The sequence below is a fragment of the Aquarana catesbeiana genome, linkage group LG11 (genome assembly GCF_042186555.1).
Source record: "Aquarana catesbeiana isolate 2022-GZ linkage group LG11, ASM4218655v1, whole genome shotgun sequence".
Lineage (NCBI taxonomy): Eukaryota > Metazoa > Chordata > Amphibia > Anura > Ranidae > Aquarana > Aquarana catesbeiana.
The window spans coordinates 114,613,746-114,632,885 of record NC_133334.1 but is presented as its reverse complement, the minus strand read 5'-3'; the positions used below and the strand labels follow the sequence as shown (position 1 = coordinate 114,632,885).

The 19,140-nt window shown below is 42.0% G+C and overlaps 1 protein-coding gene across 1 annotated transcript in view; it reads right to left on the bottom strand.

Moving 5' to 3' along the window:
• The window catches only part of LOC141112272 (malignant fibrous histiocytoma-amplified sequence 1 homolog), a 72,694-nt gene extending 58,878 nt beyond the window's left edge, over positions 1 to 13,816 (bottom strand). The window contains exons 1-3 of the mRNA XM_073604914.1: positions 13,639 to 13,816; positions 7,274 to 8,147; positions 133 to 427 (exon numbers count right to left, since the gene is read on the bottom strand). Of these exons, the coding sequence (XP_073461015.1) occupies positions 133 to 427; positions 7,274 to 8,147; positions 13,639 to 13,783 (1,314 nt within the window). The 5' untranslated portion in view covers positions 13,784 to 13,816. The remainder of the gene's footprint in view (positions 1 to 132; positions 428 to 7,273; positions 8,148 to 13,638) is intronic.
• Positions 13,817 to 19,140: the final 5,324 nt, after the last annotated feature.

Here is a 19,140-nt window from a genome sequence, read left to right as displayed (position 1 = left end):
ATGCTTATGTTACATTTCTTTGTATTTTGCTAATGTCTATAACGTCATCTGTTCATTTTTCAGAACTTGTGTTTAAAAATAAATCCTCCCAAATAATCATGCAATATGGATTTTTTTTTTTTTTTTGCATACATTTATGGTGCAATTAGATATCTCTCTCAGCTTTTCTGCCTGCTCAAGGTAGAGCTCAGAGTCCTGACGTTCCCCCAGATTGTTGATGAAATGCAGGAGGCTGGCTTTATGTTCATCCAACATGCTGCAGATCTTCTCTTCGATATCTCTACTCTTTAGTTCCACTTCCTCTGGATGGCATAAGTCTTTGTGAGTCCCCACAGTAAGGACTACAGAATCGGGCACTCTCATGAGCAGGTTGTTAATCCAGAATCCCACCAAGTCTATAAAGCACTGAATATTATCCATCTGGTACCTGTGTGAATAGATTCAATTGTAAACTTTAGAAAAAGTAAATAAAAAAAGATGGAGAAAGCTTGAAGGACTGGATGATTTTTGCAGGTATCCACAGCAAGTAAAGCAGACTGTATCCGTTGATTGATAGTGGTCATAAGGGGCAAGCAACCTATAGTGCACATTATATTATAGTTTCATTAAAAAAAAAAAAAAATATTTAAAACATTCGCAAAGGCTGGGAAAACTGCCCATCTCAATACTACAGAAACCAATAATAGAATTACCAGAGCAATGATACATGCTAAAGTCAAAGCTGTATTGTTTGACAAACTTAAAAAACATGAACGCCTATGGAAACCCTGGGTTGCTCACTTCCTCCCCCCTGACTTTGACAACTCTTTACTTCTCCCCTAAATCACCTTTTCTCTAACACTGACTGCTCATAGGTACCGGATCTGCACCCTCCCTCCCCTCTACACCCTTCCTTCCCCCCGGAGACTCTCTTTATATCTCCCACCCTTCCTCCCCTCACTTTCTCTCTCCTTCTACTCCCCTCTTCTTTTTTCTTTCTATCATTCCTGAACTTATCACTCTCCCCTGAGAGGCTATCGTCTAACTGGCCTGTTATGCAGAGACTAGACACCACATACTCACTGTATACCACCAAACCCTGTAACTCATCTAATCCCACCACTTCCTGTAATTTGCCCTCTCCCACCGGAGTCAATTCTAAATTGACCTCTATCTGTAGCCTGACGCTGATTACTCTTGTGATACAAGCCATGTACACACCAAATTGCTTCTTAATGCTTTATTGTGTTATTGTTGTTACTTGAGTTTTACCAAAATGGGCTGCTACACAGGGGACGACCTCTTTATTGCTTCTTTATCATGTAACCTTTGTTCCTAATTATTTCATAAAATATTTAAACACAGAAAAAAAAAAAAAAGATATTTAACACCTTCAATTAGTACAAATGTTCCAACAAGCTCTTACTCTTTAAAAATTGACAAAAGTTGTAACTTCTGCAGCAGAACAGACCATATAAACAAATTCAGATGTTTGAAACACCTGCAGTAAACCTGATCCAGCATAGGGGACTATGAGACTATGGGGTCAATTCACTAAGAGTAACGGCAAATAAAATGTGGTAAAATAAGGCTTACGTTAAATCAGTTTTGAAAGTGCAATTCACAAAAAATGTTGCGCTTAATAACGAATGCAGTGTTTGTTCGAATGAGCGATAATTACTACATATTTCCGGTAATTTATCACATTAAGCTGGTTGCTAAGGAGTGGGCCGGCAAGCCAGCCACCGTGTCCTTAACAATGGATGACAGCAAAATGTAAAAAAAAACATGCCGGCAATTAAAAATGATGAAAAAAAACAGCATGCGCACCCCCCCATGCATACCAGGCCCTTTGGGTCTGGTATGGATATTAAACGGAACCCCCACACCAACATATTTTTTAAAAATGGCATGGGGTCTCCCCCAAAATCTATTCCGGACCCTTATCCAAGCAAGCACCCCCCCTTCTGAACTATGCTAGGCCACATGCCCTCAACATGCCCCCCCCCCACACCCCAAAGCACCTTGTTTCCATGTTGATAGGGAAAAGGGTCACAACCCTAGGCTGTGGTTGCGGGGGTCTGCAGGCAGGGGGCTCATTGGAATCTGGAGGCCCCCTTTAACAAGGGCCCCAGATCCTGCCCCTTCCCATGTGAATGAGTATGGAGTATATAATGCCCCTACCCATTCACCAAAAAAGTGTAAAGTTAATAAAGACAGTACAAAGAAGACAAAGAAGAGTTTTTGACAATTCCTTTATTAAAAAAAGAAAATGTCCCCGATGTAGATCCATCGTCAATCACGCCGCCCGCCGACACCGCCAGACCTGAAAAGAGAAAAAAAAAAGCTGCGCCTGCTACAAATGCTCCCGCGGTCTTCCTGCTCCACCGTGACATTTCTAAAATAGGTGAGGGGCAGGGCTACCCTGTGAAGTCACCTGGTGGCACTGCCCTCTTTTGACGTCATTGACCGGTGCCCCTTACCTACTTAAGAACAGTCAAATGGCAAAGCAGGCATTCGGCGGTTAGCCTTTGTTGCGGGCGGAGCTTTTTTTTTTCCAGGTTCGGTGGTGCGGCGGGCGGCGTGATTGACAAAGAATCTACATGGGGGGGGATTATTTTTTTTATTTTTAATACAGGAATTATCAAAAACTGTGTGTGTGTTTAATTCTTTTTGACACATTTTTTGGTGAATGAGTAGGGGTACAATACCATATCCATTCACTGGGGGGGCGAGATCTGGGGGCCCCATGGTTAAAGCCCCCTGTCTGCAAACCCCCACAACCACAGCCCAGGGTTGTGGGGAAGAGGTCCTTGTCCCCATCAGCACCCATCCCATGTTGAGGGCATGTGGCCTGGTATGGTGTAGGAGGGGGGGATCGCTCCTTTCCTGACCTGCCAGGCTGCATGCTCAGATAAGAGTCTGGTATGGATTTTTTTTTATTTTTAATTATGGTGTTGTTTTGGCAGGTTTTTTTTTATAATTTTTAATTGCCAGCATGTTTTTTTTTAAATTTGGCTGTCAGCGGATGAGACATCCGTTGTCAAGGACGCGGCGGATGGCTTCCTGGCCTGCTCCGGCTATTGGGGGGGACACTCTCACCCTGTTTCTGACAAATATCGCATGTGATACCGCCAGAAAAGCCCTGGTGATAAATATCACATATTTTTTTTACTCTCTGTTCTGTTTGTGAATTGGACTTAAGAGCTTACTGCATGTTTTTTTGAAGATATTTACCGGCACATTTTTCATTTTACAGTAAATACCGCATAATTGATTTGTTTTTTTTGTGAATTGGACTTTATATACTGCATGCAATAATTTATGCAAATGAGTCATATGATAGTGCTATTGAATGTGGTAAACATTAGTGAATTGACCTCAATGTAGCCTAAAGGTGGAAAAGTATGTAAAGATGGTGATATGGTAGACATATAGAAAATGCAGATGAGTGCCATGTCCTTATGTCACTGAAAAAACTCAGTACTGCAGTATTCAGTGATACTTTTTTTTCTACTACATTTTCACTTCTCAGGGGTAAAATGTACAAGAGTAGAAGACAAAGTAGAAACACATGGGATGGAAGAGGTGGAATAGTCAATAAGTGAAGGTTTTAAATAAGAATTTATATATATATATATATATATATATATATATATATATATATATATATATATATATAAACAGTATACTGCAAACACAAATACACAAGCTAGCTGCAATTGGTGAGACTCAGCATTTAGGTGGGACCTTGCCAGGGGGGACCACTGGCAAAGCACCTTGTCCCCACATCAATTGGTAGGGCCCCTTTCACATGGGGCAGACTCAGTCAGAAGTCTGTCTGTTCATCAGGGAATGTGTCCGCTGATTCCCGATATGTAGGCAAATGGCTTGTCTGTGTCCACTCCGCTTATGCAGAGCGGACACAGACACAGACACAGCCTGCTGTTCTCTATCGGTGGTCAGATGTAAACAAACCACCTGTTGGCCATCCCATCCACTAGACAGATGGGGAACGGATCCCCATCCATCTATTTTTAATGGATAGGATTGGATAGGATGTCGGCGGGTGTCAACAAACATGTCCATTGACACCCGCCACTCCATAGAGGGCAATGGATGGTTCAATCTGGTCTGCCTAAAAAACTGACAAGCAGACCCGATTGGTGTGAAAGGGGCCGAAGGGATAATTAATACCCCTACTCATTCTGAAAAGTCAGGGGTAAATAAACTCACACACTTTTTGACAAGTTTCACAGTCAGGCATGGTGGGTAAATGCAGAGAAGCATCAGCATTTACATGAGTATGGACAAATAAAGGAATTCACTTGTAAAGCAGATTGCACATGACACACGCAGCTCTCCAATTGTGGAAGAGCACATGGAGATTTATGCTGGGACCAAAAAATGTATTTAATAACCCCACATTTCATATACTAAGGTAACTGCTCCTCTATGGATACAACAGTATAGTGAGCATTGTCACCCTAGGACAGGATGTGTGTTGCTGGTATGTTCACTAGGTAAAAATAGATGGGAAAAAACCTGAAAAGAAAATTATTACAGTTACCACATCTAAGGACTGGTGAGCTGAGCTATAATATATAAAATTTTTGGTCCTTATTTACTGGACACAGCATTCATTGGCTATAGCATCTTTGATTTCAGACCTATGCATTACTGTGACACGTTTTAAGATTCAGAAAGGCAACCCAATGCAAAAAAATGCATGCTGTGGTACACAGCATTACAAAAAATGCTGCAGGTCTAATATTTAGTCCATTATCTAAGGGCCACTTTATATCTATTTTTTGGTGTGTGCCTTAGTGCATTGCGGTGTCATTCATTTTTAATAGTATTGCAATGCATTAAAGCAAAGCACCTCTGACACACATGCATCACAGTGTACCACAACAGTAATGTACTACGGTGTGTTGTGGTACATTACGTCAGAAAAAAATGCTGCGTGTCCATTTTTTGGGGCATTTTGTTGCAATGCCTGCCCATACATTTGGATGAGCTGCCTTAACATATGTGTGTTATGGTAACATACAGTTGTGCACATAAGTTTACCCTGGCAGAATTTATGGTTTCTTGGCCTTTTTTCAGAGAATATGAATGATAACACAAAAACTTTTCTTTCACTCATGGTTAGTGTTTGACTGAAGCCATTTATTGTCAATCAACTGTGTTTACTTTTTAAATCATTATCATATGGTAAAGCTGCCCATTCCTCTTGGTAAAAAGCCTCCAGTTCCTGTAAATTCTCTGGCTGTCTTCCATGAACTGCACGTTTGAGATCTCCCCAGAGTGGCTCAATGATATTGAGGTCAGGAGACTGATGTGTCCACTTCAGAACCTTCACTTTATTCTGCTGTAGCCAATGACAGGTCGACTTGGCCTTGTGTTTTGAATCATTGTCATGCTGTTCAAGTACGTCCCATGCGCAGCTTCCTGGCTGATGAATGCAAATGTTCCTCCAGTATTTTTTGATAACATACTGCATTCATCTTGCCATCAATTTTGACCAAATTTCCTGTATCTTTGTAGCTCACATCCATAAAACATCAGCGATCCACCTCCGTGTTTCACAGTAGGAATGGTGTACCTTTCATCATAGGCCTTGTTGACTCTTCTCCAAATGAAGAGTTTATGGTTGTGGCCAAAAAGCTCAATTTTGGTCTCATCACTTCAAATGACTTTGTGCCAGAAGGTTTGAGGCTTGTCTTTGTGCTGTTTGGAGTGTTGTAAGCAGGATACTTTGTGGCATTTGCGTAGTAATGGCTTTCTTCTGGCAACTTGACCATGCAGCCCATCTTTTCTCAAGTGCCTCCTTATTGTGCATCTTGAAACAGCCACACCACATGTTTTCAGAGAGTCCTGTATTTCAGCTGAAGTTACTTGTGGGTTTTACTTTGCATCCCAAACAATTTTCCTGGCAGTTGTGGCTGAAATTGTAATTGGTCTACCTGAACGTGGTTTGGTTTCAACAGAACCCCTCATTTTCCACTTCTTGATTAGAGTTTGAACACTGGTGATTGGCATTCTCAATTCCTTGGATAAACATGAACACAAGTATAGGAGCATCAACACAGAGATCATAAAAGTGCCAATACAAATCTGCTAGTAATTGACAATATAGTCCATCTGGCATACACAGGCAAATCAGCTATGTAGTGGTATTGGGAGAGGGAAAAAAACGTCCACAGGAAGCACACAAGGCTGCCATCAATTAAGGGAAGAAACCATATTCCAAGGAGCTGAAAAAAAGCACAAATGGAGAGGCGCCTCTGGGTGCAGTCGTTTTTTAAAAATCTATTTAATAGACAACGTAAGATCAACTCACATGTAGTATAAATGTCAAAAGCATGGTATCAGATTTTGATACCATGCTTTTCATTTTTATACTACATGTGAGTTGATTCCTGTTTTATACAGTTCAACTACCTTTTCCTGCAGATCCTTTGAGAATTCTTTTGCTTTCCCCATGACTCAGAATCCAGAAACATCAGTGCAGCACTGGATGAAAGATGCAAGGGTCCGTCAGGAGTCCAGAAACTCATTGACCTATGCATGTTATCAGGCCAAAAACACCAGGGTATGTAAACTTTTGATCAGGGTCATTTGGGTAGTTTCTGTTGTGATTCTGATTTAAAAAGAGTAAACATAGTTGATTGATAATAAATGGCTTCAGCCAAACACTAACCACGAGTGAAAGAAAAGTTTTTGTGTTATTATTCATATTCTCTGAAAAATGGCCAAGAAGTCATAAATTCTGCCAGAGTAAACTTATGAGCACAACTGTACCTGAACGAGAGGTGTAAATGGGCCCTAAATGAATCAGCTACCTTAATGCAGTGCGCATTAATGTGTGGAATACTATACATTAACCCTGGTGTGGTAATGCACTGCAACAAACTGCAAAGGTCTGAAGGGGCCCCTAACAAGATATTGATGGAAGTTATCAGAATTTGTTTTTTATTGTTATAATAATGTGACTTTTTATAACAATGAGTAGTGACAAGGATTAAACCATCAGGCTGCTGATGTGAACACTGAAATGCACTGGGAGAAGCACTGGGAGAACTGCTTTTGCAGAAAGCCTATAGATACCGTATACAAGCAATTCCACAAGTGGTTTGCAGAAAAAATATAGTTATACAGGTATTTCAGCACTGGAAAATTCTCAAGTGTATGTTTGTTTCCACCTATATCTGTCTTCTTACATCTTAAGATATTTTTTTCAATCTCAATTTTTCAATGTAAGGCCATAAAAGAGGATATCTGAGCTCACCTGTGCAGGTCAACCACTAGGATGACTAAAGCATGTGGTGTTATAAAGACATGATGAGTGACGTAATACTCCAGATGTCCAGCAAAGTCCCAGAAGAGGAAAGTAAAGTCATTAATTTGGAATTCACTGATCTCTATTCCTACAGTCCTGTCCTCCTCTAAGACTGGCATGATCTTGCCTCGACTGAGGCTCCGGCTTATAGTTGTCTTCCCAGCCAAGCTAGTACCAATGAAGATTACTTTGACTCTCTTCTCCTCCCTCGCTTGCCCCCCCTGGAGTTGCAGGAAATAGCTTTGGATTTGCTTAAGCCCACCTGCACAGACCTCGTCAGGTGGTTCCTTCAGGTGATTGTAGGAAACACTGAACTTTTTCAAGGAAAGACTAAGGAAAAGATCAGAGGGGAGCTTTTGCAACTTATTGTTGTCCACATAGAGTTCTCTCAAACTCATTAATGTCAGAATAGACTTGGGGATTTCTGTAAAGAGATTGTGGGCTAAATTTAAGTATTGGAGTTCAGAACAAGTGGATAAGTCCTTTGGTAAGTCTGACAAGCGGTTGTTACTTAGTTTCAGATATTTCAGGGCCTTAAGGTTTAGAAATATACCACTAGGAATGGCCTCAATCTTGTTCTGGTTGAGCTCCAGCCTTTCCAGGTGGACCAAATATTGGATCTCCAAGGGGAAATCATTTAATTCATTTTTGGAAAGGAGGAGAATCTGAAGTTCTTTAAGACAGCCAATCTGTGAGACACTTCGAAGTTTGTTGCGATCAAGCTTAAGTATCTGAATTCTGGTGTCCAACAGAACCTCAGATGGGATAACCTTCAGTCTCTTCAATGACAGGTCCACCTGCCTCTGGGGCAGCACCTCCTTACCTGCTTAGTAAAAATATATATATCAATATATCATTGCAAAAAAGAAAAGGTTAAGAATTTATCTTGTAACAAGTAGAATGTAGTAGTTTGTTAGGCTGCATTCACACCCAAGCAGAGAGATTTTCAGGAGTTTTTATTTCAGCTTTTTGGAGCATTTTTTGCAAGTGTATACATGCATTTTTAAAAGTGTATTGCAGGCAGTTTACATAAGTGTTCAAGCTTCAGGTTTGTTTTGTTTTAGCCAATAAAAATCACTAGGGGGAGGAGATCAGTTAATATAGGCTACAAAATGCTTGAAAAAAACCCCAAAACGCTCAAATCAAGCATTTTCAGGCTTTATTGGTTGAACTAGATGGACTTTTTTCAACCTGACTATGTTCCCATTGAAGTCTAAAGGGCAAAAATGCTGAAAAGTAGCTCATGTATTTTTTGAGTGTCAGGCATTCAGCTACAATGGGCGGGACGCTCAGATGTGAATGAAGGATTAAGCTGAGCAAATAACTATTTTTATTATTTAGTGCAAACACTCTAAAATTGCAAATTAAAATAGTCCATGCATGGGACATATGTGCACAGGGACCAATGAAAGACATGTCCTAGATGAGCTCCACACCTCACTGGCACAAGACCATATATAATGCCTTCAAGACATGTTAGATCATTCGTTCATAACTCCTGTTCTCACAGACGAGAATGGTGCTTGTGGGGCTTAACACCACTACCTAACAGGAAACTGCATTCTTCACCCACGAGAAAGATGATGGAGACAGCAGAGTGAGCTCCCTTTCACCATCTCCTTAGCCTTTAGCCCAAAAAGACCTCTTTGCAAAAATAGATGGTATGATCCATAGAGCCCTGCAGGCTACCCTGCGAGTTGGGCCAGTGCACGGTGGAAGCCAGAATGAATGAAATTTGCATTCTGATAGATAACAGGATAAAGAATGTGACATGCTCAAAGAAGCAATAGCATGTATTACTTTTAGTCTTTTTATTGTATATTTCATAGAGGGGGAAGAAATTCTAAAAAAAAAAAAAAAAAAAAAAACTCTCTGTGCACGCCCCTGTACATTTCTTTTATACAGTTACAGCCTTTTTTGAAGCCCTCTTTTTAGATGTTGGGTAAGATAGGGTTAATTGCGGCTCTCATTAGAATGTGTGTGTGCATATATACTCCCGGAGGTTAGAGCAGGTTTGCCAACCGTCAGTATTTTTACTGACAGCCAAAAAACAGGCACTTTTCTCCTGCCAGTAAATGCCAGTGACAGGAAGAAGTTGACATTTAAAAATATGACTGGGACGTTCGGCTTGCAACTGCGCATACGTTTTTTGCCTCTCTTTCTTTTGCACTGTCCAGGTTCCCAGCCCGCTTGGAGAGACAGCCTTCCCAGCAAGTCAGTTTAGTAATTAATTAGTTAGTAGACTCACACCTCTAAGATTGCTACCTTAATGCCTTTATGCTTGGTGCATTATTGATACATTCTAACTTTGTTTCATCTACTGTGGTGCCTTAAGTAGATTTTGGTAACTACACATAGCTAGTTTCTTTCATATTCAATGGGTTGATATATAGCCCCACATACACCATCCAACCAGATTGTACCAAAACTTTTCTCTTTCTTGTACAATCAGTGTAGCGCTGAGTGTCAGCATCTTGACCAAAGAAGAAAACAAACACTACAGATTTGAGGACTTGGAGAACTGGTCACAGAGATCTAATTTCTGCAGTTACTGTGTACTGAAGACAGTACTAGACTTCCAATCAACCATAACTGCCCTCTTCCAACAGATGATATCTGCTACTTGAAAAGCTTAAGTATGAGCACATCCACCAGGCACTCAGCAGAAAACCAAGTCAGGTTCTCCCATAGATATTATTGTAAAACCACTCTATTACTACACAAAGGAGAGCCTTCTTCAAGTGACCCATGGTAAGCCTTTACTCTTCTTCCAGAGTTCTACCTATCAAATACATAGAGATTTGTCTCCCTTGACCATCACCACAAAATAAAACCTACTTTAGTGCTCCTGCTAAAGCTTTGCTGAATGTGCTGCCATTTACTTTTCGCAGCTGATTCTACCACGGCACCACTGTGACTGAACTGTAATAGTGATGAGCCGAACTGCCCTAGGTTTGGTTCAAGCAGGGTTTGGCGAAGTTCTAAGTTCGTATGTCAAACCCAAACCCTATTGAAACCAATGAGAGCTGAATCTGTCAAACTAAAACTGGCCATTTCTGGGCTAATAGGCAGGGGTGGGAATATGTACCAAAGAAAACATTTTTTTTTTTAATTTCATGAGGCCGGGAGTAGTGTTTTTTTTTGTAAAGTGCTCACATTTCCAAAGGTAAAAATAAAGAAAAACGGCACACAGACACCAAAGGTCATCCAAAATACACTGTTGTTTTGGGGGGGGGTCCTTTGGAGGGGTCTGTGTGTTTTTTTCTTCTTTTTATAAGAAGTCAGCAATGAAGTTTTATTTTCCGGCAATTTAAACTGTCTGGTATGGATTTTTTATGCATTTTTTTGGCATTCAAAAAAATTAACAATTCATACCAGACCTTAATTTAGGCATGCAGCCTGTCTGGCCGGGAAAAGGAGGGGACAACTATGTGCCCCCTCTCCTCAACCATACCAGGCCACATGCCCTCAACATTGGGGGTGCCTTGCTAGGGGAGACATCCCCTTGCACAGAACTTTGTACTCATGTTGATGAGGACAAGGCATCTTCCCTACAACCCTGGCCGGTGTTTTTGAGGGTCTGCAAGTGGGGGGCTTAATTGGGATCTGGAAGCCCCCTTGCCACCAATCCCTTACCCCTTTCTATCCCAACTCAAGTGGTATGGCACCACTGCCCTCCTCCTTTACCCTTACCCAGCTTTAAAGGAAGGTTTGGAAAGGCTATAACCACTGAGCTGTGCAAGCCAAGAGGTCATAGAGAATCCTAGATCTTGCATAGTAGCTGGGAAACATACATTTGCAGGCAGTATACATCCACTATTTTTAACTTGCAGTTTGAGTGCTTGCATTAACATAAATCGCTAGCTGTGCTTTATATGTATAAGTGGTTGCACAGTGATTTTTAGGTATTACCCTGCCTCTCACATTTAAATAAAAAAAAAAAAAAAAAAAGAAATTCAAAAAGATAAGCACTGGTGTTGTCCTTAACAGCCAAAGTGCATAGAATGCTGTGCATCAACCCAAAATGTAAAGAATCTAACATTTCCAAATAAACTTATACTGGAACTGAAAAGGATCAAAAGCTAATTTTAATGAAATCAGAATCTGAAACATCTGTATATACTGGAGGAGTCAGTCCACACTAACTTCTATTCTACTTTTGAGTGGATGTAGTAATATAGTAGGGTTAAATCATCCATTGGCTTCTTATATCTCCAGGAGACAAGCAGAAAGATCTCTGTATCAAAGTCCTAAATTTGCCACAGCCATAATGAGAGATTCTCACTCAGGGAAACAAAATAATACCTTTGCAGTGGGAGTCCCCCGTCCCATCCTGAACTGCAAGGGTTAAATGCTTGTTTATGCATTTAAGGTACCAGACCAGTAAAAAGCATTTACAAACCTCATCCCTCTCTCTCCCCCTGGAAGCTGACACTCAACTCCTCTCTCTATTACAATGCAGGGCTAAAGACCCCTACATTGTATTTGATGACATCAGAGTGCCAGCGACTGCCAGCCCAGTGCACCTTAGAGAAGAAGCTGTGGTACCCAGTCTTCTGGTGTGGAGGGGCCCTGAGTGAGGGATTCAAAAAATGTTCCCAAATAGAAAAATATATGAATGTTGGGTGCAAGTTGTGTGAAAAATGTATAAATAGACCCCATGACTAATTTGTGTATCTAAGTAACATTTAAATATACTTTTAAGGACATATTAAAGTGGAGTTCCACCCAAAAAATGTACTTTAAAGAAATCAACAGCATTATCCATAGCATCAACATTTGGAAATCTTTTATTTTTTTTTTTACCCAGGAGTCAGTGGGCAGCGCCGAGGGCTAGGTTGCCATAACAATGGGGCAAGTACTTCAGACGCCGCCGCCCATTGTGATGGCAACCAGAGAAGTTTCCACCGCTGTGATGTTTGCATAATGTGCATGCGCAAGATCAGGCGGTGCATGCTGGTTATTTAGCAGCACCATATCCTGGAGGATCATCCGTGAAGACTTCCCCTGCCCACAAGCAAGATGGGAACGCACAAGAAGAAGAAATATAAGGCTTGTTTTTTTGTATAAAATATAAACTATAGAGGTGCAATATAGAAAAGTAATGAGTGCCACATTATAAGAGTATGCTTATAATAGATGGATTTAAAAAAAAAAAATTGCTAGATGTCGTTGGAACTCCGCTTTAAGGTTTTGATTTGGTACACTTTTATTAAAAGAAATCCCCTGTTCTGTTTTTATTATAGGCCGCAAACTTACAAAACATGTTTTTCCTACTTTTCAAATTTTTTTTTTCAGTTGTAGTAATGCAAGAGTATCTGACAGTTACACTATTATATAGATGATTCTGCAGATGAATATGCAGCCTGAGGATGGTACTGTTCATCCACAAGCAGAAAGATTAAATTTTTATCAATGAAGTCAGCATGCGATCACTAGGTCAGAGCTGATGTAGAGATCACACAAGCAGGAAACACTCTGATTCCCGGTTGTCAATTGGGACTCTGACTGTCAATGACAGCTGGGATTGATAGCGAGAGAAGGATGTTTATGAACGTATCCTGGGCACATGCATTGTGCTGGATAACAGTAATAAATAGATTTCAGATGGAAAAGGGTTTATCAGACAGTAGGGAACATGCAGCAAGTGGTGTGTGATACTCCACTGCATGAAGTCATTAGGAAAGGCAGAGTGATATATGCAAGTAGGTGATTTAAAGTGTAACTAAACCCAAGTACTGTACAAAAACGTAACATATTGCAGCTTACCAGCTCTTAGATAGGGTGGCTGCACTGGGTTTCTTTTTTTCAGGATATCTTTCCTTATATTTTTCTGTTGATACTGCATTTAACACGGTACTTGTCCTAGGATGACAGGATGCTTACTTACTGTACTGTAGCCATAGATTATCTGATTGGCACCTTTGAAAATGAATACACAAAACCCTCCACCCATCTACGTAACATAGGAGAAGGTGTTCTGTAGTCCTCAGACAGCTATTACTGCTTGGGCATTCAGTGTAGCACCAGCATTTACATTCAATGCACATTTAACAGGCCACAAGGTAAAAATTTAGGGTTGTTCGGGTTTACACACACTTTAACTTGCATCAGCTCAAACCTAAAATCCAGTATTAGGCTGACTTGGCATTTAATGTACAGTTCATAAACTGTACTGCTCTGCATAGAATATATAGATTGGCCAAAGTCATTGTGTTGTAACTATTGTTTCTTATCCCTGGGGATATGTCTTTAATAGGCTAGTTAAGTAAAGACTGATTGCTATCACATAAATATATTGTCTGATTACTTACGTTTGTCCTCCATGGGTGAGGCTCTGGCTTCAAGTGAAGTAGTTTCATTTCCTTGTACTGTTGCTTCTTTTTTCCTGTAGTCATTTGCTTGCATCATCAAAGCAACATTAAACACATTTTTACTTAGATGCCAAGATGTTAACATTTCCAAGGACTTGCCAGATTGATATATTTAGGTGCATTCCAATCACCCCTGGGAGCACGTACCAACTCTGTGTGATATTTAAACTGCTAAAGCACTCTATCATAGCACCTGCATTTTTTTTTGCCTTTAAAAGAAGAATGGTCAAAGCTTTTTTGGGCACACTTCTCTTTTTGATCACATTAGTGCACTTACGTTTGCTCTCCTGTGACCCAGAGTCAGCTGATAGCAGGCTATATTTTTTAGAGCTGCTCCAGGCCCAGAAAAGGATCCCACCCATATTGACGGGATCCACCCAGCTGCCTGATTAACAGTTAACTCCAGCTCTCAACGCGTGGCTGAGAGCGGAAGCCAGCTGTACACGTCCTCTCTCCAGTGAGCACTCTAGGTACAGAGTGGAGACCAAGCACTGAGTGATCACTGTCTTCAGGCTTAGAGCTGAGGGGGGACAGCTGTAGCATCAGACTGATGCTGCAGCATAGAGGTAAGTATAGGCGTTTACTTTTTGTTTATGTAGCACCCTCTAGTGTGCTAGGGTTTTTTTACCTAGAGTAGGTACATTTTGCAGCCAAGCCTGGGTGTGTTTAAACTGGGCTGCGAGTGGCTCAGGGTAGTGCTGGGTGACTCAAAAGGTGACATCACTAGGACCTCCCACTTCTTTCTACAATCTTCTGGTACTTTCTAGAAAGAGAGGCGTGGAGGGGAGGTGGAGCCACCTGGGGTATTCTAAAGAGCCCTGACCAATCCCTGGATTGGCAGGGGGCAGGCCTCCTTAAATATCCAGGGTCAGCCCAGCTGTGGGGGAGTTGATCAAGTGGAATAATGGAGATGGAGTGTTAGGCTGTCGGGGCCTTTGAGGGAGCTCCCCAGTCTGGGAGGGGTGACCTTGGGCCAGGGCTAGGGTGAAAACGGGACCCTCTTACAACCCACAGAGGTGTCCCGGACAGGAGGAGCAAGAGAGGACAGTGCCCGGCAAGTCTCCAGGAGTTTCACAGCAGCAGCCAGGAGGGCTGGTGAGTGTCACACAATCGGTAGGACTGGGAGGCACACCTGAGAGGACTGATGTGGACCAGCCTGGGATGGGTGCAGAGCCAGTCAGGAGGATTGTGGTGGCACGGGCAGTGGAAAGGGGCAGCTGCAGCCAGGAGGGCTGGCAGTGCCTCAAGAGATGGTGCTTCGAGCAGTAGCCACAGGGACAGCTAACATTGGGACTTACAATTTTGCCACACCATAGGGGCCCACGGTCCCTGCCTGCAAAGGGCATCTGTTTTGGGCCTGGCTGAGCCAGTGTCAGGCTTACAGTGCTAGCTGGTCTGGGAAAGAGAGGAGGCAATGTGAAGGAGGAGTAAGGAGTGATACTCTGAAAAAAAGAAGTGATGTGCAGGAGGGCAATATACAGTGGGGACAGAAAGTATTCAGACCCCCTTACATTTTTCACTGTTTGTTATATTGCAGCCATTTGCTAAAATCATTTGAGTTCATTTTTTTCCTCATTAATGTACACACAGCACCCCATATTGACAGAAAAACACAGAATTGTTGACATTTTTGCAGATTTATTAAAAAAGAAAAACTGAAATATCACATGGTCATAAGTATTCAGACCCTTTGCTGTGACACTCATATATTTAACTCAGGTGCTGTCCATTTCTTCTGATCTTCCTTGAGATGGTTCTACACCTTCATTTGAGTCCAGCTGTGTTTGATTACACGGATTGGACTTGGTTAGGAAAGCCACACACCTGTCTATATAAGACCTTACAGCTCACAGTGCATGTCAGAGCAAATGAGAATCATGAGGTCAAAGGAACTGCCTAAAGAGCTCAGAGACAGAATTGTGGCAAGGCACAGATCTGGCCAAGGTTAAAAAAAAATCTGCTGCACTTAAGGTTCCTAAGAGCACAGTGGCCTCCATAATCCTTAAATGGAAGACGTTTGGGATGACCAGAACCCTTCCTAGAGCTGGCCGTCCGGCCAAACTGAGCTATCGGGGGGAGAAGAGCCTTGGTGAGAGAGGTAAAGAAGAACCCAAAGATCACTGTGGCTGAGCTCCAGAGATGCAGTTGGGAGATGGGAGAAAGTTGTAGAATGTCAACCATCACTGCAGCCCTCCACCAGTTGGGGCTTTATGGCAGAGTGGCCCGACGGAAGCCTCTTCTCAGTGCAAGACACATGAAAGCCCGCATGGAGTTTGCTAAAAAAAAAACACCTGAAGGACTCCAAGATGGTGAGAAATAAGATTCTCTGGTCTGATGAGACCAAGATAGAACTGTTTGGCTTTAATTCTAAGTGGTATGTGTGGAGAAAACCAGGCACTGCTCAACAGTGAAGCATGGTGGTGGCAGCATCATGCTGTGGGGGTGTTTTTCAGCTGCAGGGACAGGACGACTGGTTGCGAGGGAAAGATGAATGCAGCCAAGTACAGGGAAATCCTGTACGAAAACCTTCTCCAGAGTGCTCAGGACCTCAGACTGGGCCGAAGGTTTACCTTCCAACAAGACAATGACCCTAAGCACACAGCTAAAATAACGAAGGAGTGGCTTCACAACAACTCCGTGACTGTTCTTGAATGGCCCAGCCAGAGCCCTGACTTAAACCCAATTGAGCATTTCTGGAGAGACCTAAAATGGCTGTCCACCAACGTTTACCATCCAACCTGACAGAACTGGAGAGGATCTGCAAGGAGGAATGGCAGAGGATCCCCAAATCCAGGTGTGAAAAACTTGTTGCATCTTTCCCAAAAAGACTCATGGCTGTATTAGATCAAAAGAGTGCTTCTACTAAATACTGAGCAAAGGGTCTGAATACTTAGGACCATGTGATATTTCAGTTCTTCTTTTTTAATAAATCTGCAAAAATGTCAACAATTCTGTGTTTTTCTGTCAATATGGGGTGCTGTGTGTACATTAATGAGGAAAAAAATGAACTTAAATGATTTTAGCAAATGGCTGCAATATAACAAAGAGTAAAAAATTTATGGGGGTCTGAATACTTTCCGTCCCCACTGTATATACACAAACTCGTCCCAAGTTCTGCTGTTTGATTACCTGGGCGTCTCATAAGTCCCCATCCCCATCCAAGTTGAATCCCTCTCAATAAACAAACACAAACAAAAACAAGTGCAAAGGGCCGCTTCATGTCTTTGGATGAATGACAAGTGTGTGCCTATCTGGGGCAGGGCGACAGATGGACCACAATACTCAGCAGCTCCTATGGGGGTACCGCTACATTGACCCTTTATTTTCTCCCTTGCAAATGTACTGTTGGCGGGCGGCACTGCAACTTACCAGTACCTTGCGGTGTACTTTCTGGTTTAGAGGCAAGAATATGTGCGCCCCCCGCTGGCCTGTGATTGGACACCACACAAGTTTGTCAGCAGGTTACAGCCAAGCATTTAGGCTGTATACCTTCTGTTCGCCTGTGGACTGTTTTCTTAACCTAGCCTCTGGCTGGATTTCTCCCTGCTGTTCATAACTGAAAGCAAGGACAGAAACCCAGAGAGAACTGTGAGTAAAAGCATTACACATACACTTGTTAGGCACACAGTTAACCCCTTGATTGCCCTCCTAAACACCCCAGTCATCCATTCAGTGCCATTAGTATAGTGTCAGTGTACAGTATTATCACTGTATTAGCGTCACTAGCGATGGCAGTGTCAGTCAGTTTCCCTCCCAGCCAGTTGCAGTTAGCGCCTGATTGCTCACCACACTATCAGTCACACTATAAGTCGCTGATCACCGCCATTACTAGTATAGTGTCTATCGATCAATATCTTGATCACGATCAGAATTATACTAGTGTCCCCAAAAAAATACAGTGTTAGGATCAGCATCCGATCACTGCCAGCACTTGCAACATGTAGCAGAATACATTTTGGTCTACGTCTAAGACTTTTTTTTTTCTTCAAAATTTTTGGGTTTTTGTTTATATAATAAAAACCCAGTAGTGATCAAATGCCACCAAAAGATATGGCCTGCCACAAAACATGTTTTTTTTTTATATGTTCAACTACAGCATGCCATTAACCGCTTCAATACCGGGCCAATTCTGACACTTTGCTCCTACATGTAAAAATCATCATTTTTTTGCTAGAAAATTACATAGAACCCCCAAACATTATATATGTTTTTTTAGCAAAGACCCTAGAGAATACAATGGCGGTTGTTGCAACTTTTTATCTCACACAGTATTTGCGCAGGAATTTTTCGAACGCTTTTTTTTGGGAAAAAAACTGTTTTGTGTTTAAAAAAAAAACAAAACAGTAGTTAGCCCAATGTTTTTGCATTTTGTGAAAGATGAAGTTACGCCGAGTAAATAGATACCTAACATGTCACGCTTCAAAATTGTACACTCTCGTGGAATGGCGCCAATGTTCGGTATTTAAAAATCCCCATAGGCGACGCTTGAAATTTTTTTTACTGGTTACATGTTTTGAGTTACAGAGGAGGTCTAGGGCCAAAATTATTGCTCTCGCTCCAACGTTCGCGGCAATACCTCACATGTATGGTCTGAACACCGTTTTCATATGTGGGCGGGACTTACGTATGCGTTCGCTTCTGCGTGCGAGCACACGGGGACAGCGGCGCTTTAAAAATTTTATTTTTTTTTATTGTTAATTATATATATTTTTTTTATTTTGACACTTTTTTGAAAAAAAAAAAATTGATCACTTTTATTCCTATTACAAGGAATGTAAACATCCCTTGTAATAGCAATATGACATGACAGGTCCTCTTAATAGTGAGATATGGGGTCAATAAGACCCCATATCTCACCACTAGGCTGGGAAGCCTGAAATAAAAAAAAAAATAAAACGATCGCCGCTTCCAAGCTGAAGCGGCGCCGTTTTTTTGAATGGAGAGGCCGGGCGTGACGTCATAACATCGCGCCTGGCCTCCGACGATCATAGAGACTCCGGGGACCATCTGGTCCGCCAGAAATCTCTATGATCTACATCCGGCGCCGGCGGATCTACTCTCCGCCTCACCGATCGCAACGGTGAGTCGGAGCAGGCACCGGAGGGCGGCGGGAGGGGGGGGGACGTCCCCTCTCGCCTCCCATAGGAACGATCAAGCGGCAGAATGGCCGCTATGATCGTTCCTATGGTGTAGAGATTCGCCGGCAATATCTGAATAATATCTGTAACTACAGGCATCATTCAGATATACCTGCTCAAAGCCAAGGACGTCATATGACGTCCTTGGTATTGAAGTGGTTAAAGCCCAGCCCTCTCTAGCTTCACTGGAACAGTCTCCAACCCCTATATTCCATATGATGCAACATTCCACAAGGTTTCTTTTCTAGCGGTTATGTGATGTTATTAGGGGACTATTTGGAAAAATTCCCTAATACTGCTACAG